We start from the raw sequence: 4,537 nt of genomic DNA on the forward strand, positions 1-4,537 counted from the left end.
GGCCGCGGCGCGCGCGGTCTCGTCCGCGGCGGCCTCGGACGCCGCGGCGACGCGCGCGGCCGCGGCGTCGACCGCGGCCCAGTCCGCGCCGACGGCCTCGGCGGGCGACGCGTCGGCTCCGGGCAGCGCGTCGAGCGCCGCGGCGACGACGCCCGCGTCCCGGGCGAGGGCGTCGCGCGCGGCCTCGAGGTCCGCGGCGGCCGCGGCGAGCGCGTCCGCGAGCGACGCGTCGACCTCGGCGACCTCGGCCTTGGACTCGGCGACGTCCTTCAACCGCGCGGCGATTTCGGCCTCGGGCGTCTTCGCGACGAGGTCCTCGAGGCTCGCGACGTACTCGCGCTCCGACACGGCGCGCGCGCGCTTCGCCGCCTCCAGCACGCCGTAGGCGATCACGGCCTCCTCGAGCTCCCGGGACCGGGTCTGCTCGGCGTCGGCCTCCTGCGCCAGCGCCGCGCGCGACAGCTCCGCGGCGCGCGCAAAGGCCGCGCCGGCCTCGGCGCGGAGCCGCGCCGCCTCGGCGAGCTGGGCCGCGCTCGACGACGCGATGCTCAGGCGCGCGGACGTCGACGCGCGCGCGCCGAGGACGGCGGCGGCGGCGACCTCGGCGGCGTCGGGCGCGTCGGCGACCTCGGCGGCGTCGGGCGCGTCGGCGAAGAGGCGCGTCGGCGCCGCGAGCCTCGACGGGCCGACGAAGGCCAGGGATTGGGCCGCGAGGGCGAGGAGGAGCAGGGAGCGGTGCTCCATTCGAGCCACTGGCCGCGCGCGGCGACTGCAACAGCTTTGTCGGCCTCAGAGCCAATAGTGAGCCATTGTTGCAGTAGCCCGCGGCGCTCGCGGCGGCGGGGGCTCCGTCGACGCCGCTGCGCGCTTCAACAACCACGGTCCCCCTCGCCCGGACTCGGCCGCCGCCTTACCGCGAGCAACGGGCAACTCGCGGCGCGGCGCGGCGCGCGGCGTCACACGTGGCCCTTGTCGTCCTCGAAGGAGAAGGCGACGAGCTCGACCTCGTAGTAGAGCGTCGCGTTGGGCGGGACGACGGGCAGGTAGCCGTTGACGCCGTAGCCGAGGCTCGGCGGCACGGTAAACAAGCAGATCTGGCCCGTCGACATCTTGGCCACGGCCTGCTCCAAGCCCTCGATGAGCTGGCCCTCGCCGAGCTTGAACATGAGCGCCTTCTGCCGCGCGCGCGACGAGTCGAAGATCGTGCCGTCGCTGAGCTTGCCCTCGTAGTGGATGCGGCAGGTCGCGCCCTTCCGGGCGTAGTGCGTCGCGTCGCCGGGCCGCTTCGTCTTCATCTCGATCTGGGCCGCCATGGTTCGGGTTCGTCCAAGGCGTGCGTGGCCGCGGCGCCTCGCGCGCGCCGCGCTGCGCAGGCGGGCCGCTTCGCGCAACGATGGGGCTGCGGCGCCTCGCGCGCGACGCGCTGCGCAGGCAGGCCGCTTCGCGCCGATGGGGCTGCTATCAACCGTGTTGACGGCAATGAGGCTGCTGATGTCGGTGTTGGCGAGCCGAGAGCGACATCCCAGCCACTGCCGCCGGCGCCGGCGTCGACGGCCGCCGCGCGCTGCCGCACGGTTCGACGGCCGCCGCCGCCGCGCGCCGCCGCGCGCCGCTGCACGGCGCGCTGCGCGCGCAATCCATGGCGCCCATGGACGTCAAGGAGAAGTTCCTCGAGCTGCTCGGCGCGGCGCAGGGCGACGCGGGCGTGAGCAACGAGACGCTGCAGCGGAAGTTCCCCGGCGAGAGCTACGCCGCGCTGCTGCCCGTGATCAACGAGCTGCTCGCCGAGAACCGGCTCGAGCTCCTCAAGGAGGAGGGCAAGCAGGACCTGACGTACCGGCTGCGCGACAAGGCGCAGGCGGAGAAGCTCAGCGAGCTCACGAACGAGCAGCTGCTCGTGCTCCAGGTCGTCGAGCGCGCGGAGAACGCGGGCGTCTGGCTCCGCGACATCAAGAACGCGACGAGCATGCAGCAGCAGACGCTGAACAAGGCGCTCAAGGTCCTCGAGTCGCGGAAGCTCGTCAAGACCGTCAAGTCCGTGCAGCAGAAGACGAAGAAGCTCTACATGGCCTACGACCTCGTGCCGACGCGCGAGGTCTCCGGCGGGCCCTGGTACACGGACCAGGAGTTCGACCACGAGTTCGTCGGCGCCATCAAGAAGATCGTCGTCAAGTACGTCCAGTCGGTCCAGACGAGCACGCTCGACGAGATCCACGGCGCGCTCGAGCGGTCGGGCATCGCGACGGTGCCGCTCTCCGTGGCCGACGTCAAGCTCGTCATCGACACGCTCCTCTGCGACTCGAAGCTCGAGGAGTTCACGGCCGTGACCGCCGCGTCCAAGGCGAGCCGCTACAAGATCGCCAAGCCCGCCGTCGACGTCGCCTGGGTCGGCGAGGTGCCCGCGGGCTGCGTGCCCGAGGCGCCCGGCCGCCGCTACTGCGCCGACGGCCGCCACGCGCCCGCGTCCTGCCAGTACCTCCAGAAGTGGCTCGAGCAGGACGACGACGACGAGCTCGAGTGCACGGGCGTGCGGCGGTCCTAAGCCCTGTTTTGTCGGAGCCGCGTGTATACGACGTAGCAGGGCCTCCGAGGCCGTACGTGCTCCTGCCACGCGGCCCCCTCGACGCTACATTCTAGAGTAGAGCGAGCGAAGTAGATCGGGAAAGTGCTGCTAGACAACAAGAAGCCTTATGCCGAGCAGTCGGCGCGTGAGCACGCCGCTACGGATGATTCCCGAGGTGGCGCTGCGAGACAGAGAGAGCATGGGGAAGGGCTGCCAAGGGGGCACGCGCGCTCGGCAGAGACATCGCCCGCAGCCGAGTGGCGCCGCGAGCGGCCGGCGGACACCTTCGAGCGGGTCGCTGGCCGTCGGGGTCGGCGTCGGAGGTTGGGCGAACGCGAAAATCGGCGCGTCCGTTTCGACGCCGCATTCGAGCACGAAAATCGGCGGGCGCGTCCGCTGAGGGTGGTGCAACTCAACCAATTTCGGCTCATCGGTCGATATACTATGCCTACGGCCTGTCCGAAGCGGCATGTCGTACCCCCGATGCCGAGATCGCGCGACGGCACGCGAAACGCAGCGCCGTCGGACGACCGTCTCCGGGGCGGCAATGGTGGACTCCACGGCCTCACAATCATTGAGACTTCATCACAATCCCAGGGCCATATATGTCTCCGGCTTGGACGAGAGTTTGACGCCTTGGCGACGCGATCTTCGGACCGCCGACGCACGACTTCTCGAGGAGCGATTCGCAGCACTCGCTCGGCACCGCACGGCTCCGGCGCAGGGCGGTGCAACTCAACCAATTTGCCTCGAGGCGATGGTCACTATGTTGGGCCATGGTCCGGCACCGCTAACTCCTTCAACGCGCACTACGGCGGCGTGCTGGAGCTGCTCTGTGGCCCTCGCGGACTCCAGGGGCTGCACGCGGTCGCGCCATGGCGTCCGCGCGGAGGGTTTAATTCGGTCTCTATCACTCGCAGTGTCCAAGGCGCCTCGGTGGTGGGTCGCCCGGGACTGCATGGCGCCGTAATGGCGCCCCAGAGACGGCTGGAAGTCAGGATGTGCCCCCCATGGACCCACCAACTGATGAGTACTCGAAACCCCCGCCGGGCTAAAAACTAAAAAAAGCAACTGGATCGATTCCTCGAAAAAGCAACTCAAACAATCAGGCTGCGAGCAGCCCTTTTGCAGCGTCGATGGACGAAATTCTCGTCTTCTCCAGCCCGTAGCTCGACGCAGATGCAGAGTTGCGCAACGATCCCCGCGGCTGCGAGGACCGGAACCCTGTTGCGGACACATTCCCCGCGGGATGTCACTCCCGAGGATTGCGCCGCATCGCGCGCGGGGCGTCCCAAGGGGTCGGAAGAGGGTTTTCGGCGTCCCCCGCACCCTTTTCGACCGTGTTCGAGCGCACGGAGCGTCGGGAATCGTTCGTCTATGTACCGCGGGCGTCCCATTTGATCCGCTCGGCCATCGACGTCGAAAACATCGACCGCCAACGCGCGCATAGAAACGTGGCGCGGCAGCCCAACCGGCCCCCACGTCCAGAAACGCGGTCTGGGCCGACACCACCGCCCGAGCCCCGTCCCCAGTATGTGTCCGGTGGGATCGAGTACATCTCCTACTGCGGAGGGCCACCCCACGGTGCCGATCTCGGCCGTTTCGTCGTCCCCATGGAGGCCCGGAACGCCGACTTCACGGCGTCGGCCGCTGCAGTAGGTGATGTGCTGAATCCGCCTCAATGGCCCAAAGAACCCGTCCCACGCAATCACCTACTGCAGAGAGACACCTTCACCACTGCGGACTCGGCCACGCTCGGAGCGCGTCCATCGCGTGTAATTGCTTCAATAATCGCAACGATGCAGCTCCTGAGCAGTTGCTTTTGTTATTTTCTAGCCCGGCGGGACCCTTTGATTTATCCAGTCGAACAATTGATTATCCATCTATCAATCACAGTATGATCATGGATGGCTGAATTTCAGTCTCTCAGCCCCGTCGCGCGCTCGTCCCGGCGCGCCCCTCGACGGGATGGCT

At 68.7% G+C, this 4,537-nt stretch overlaps 2 protein-coding genes across 2 annotated transcripts; one reads left to right on the forward strand and one right to left on the reverse strand.

Moving 5' to 3' along the window:
- Positions 1-956: 956 nt before the first annotated feature.
- On the reverse strand, positions 957-1,313 carry AURANDRAFT_22069 (hypothetical protein; the record flags this gene model as incomplete). The annotated part of the gene is made up of 1 exon (XM_009036279.1): positions 957-1,313. One exon carries the CDS (start codon positions 1,311-1,313, stop codon positions 957-959), a length of 357 nt encoding a protein of 118 aa, XP_009034527.1.
- Positions 1,314-1,648: 335 nt separating this feature from the next.
- Positions 1,649-2,542, forward strand: POLR3F (hypothetical protein; the record flags this gene model as incomplete). Its single annotated transcript, XM_009036142.1, has 1 exon — positions 1,649-2,542. One exon carries the CDS (start codon positions 1,649-1,651, stop codon positions 2,540-2,542), a length of 894 nt encoding a protein of 297 aa, XP_009034390.1.
- Between the last annotated feature and the right edge of the window lie 1,995 nt (positions 2,543-4,537).

The sequence above is a fragment of the Aureococcus anophagefferens genome (genome assembly GCF_000186865.1).
Source record: "Aureococcus anophagefferens unplaced genomic scaffold AURANscaffold_4, whole genome shotgun sequence".
Classification (NCBI taxonomy): Eukaryota; class Pelagophyceae; order Pelagomonadales; family Pelagomonadaceae; genus Aureococcus; species Aureococcus anophagefferens.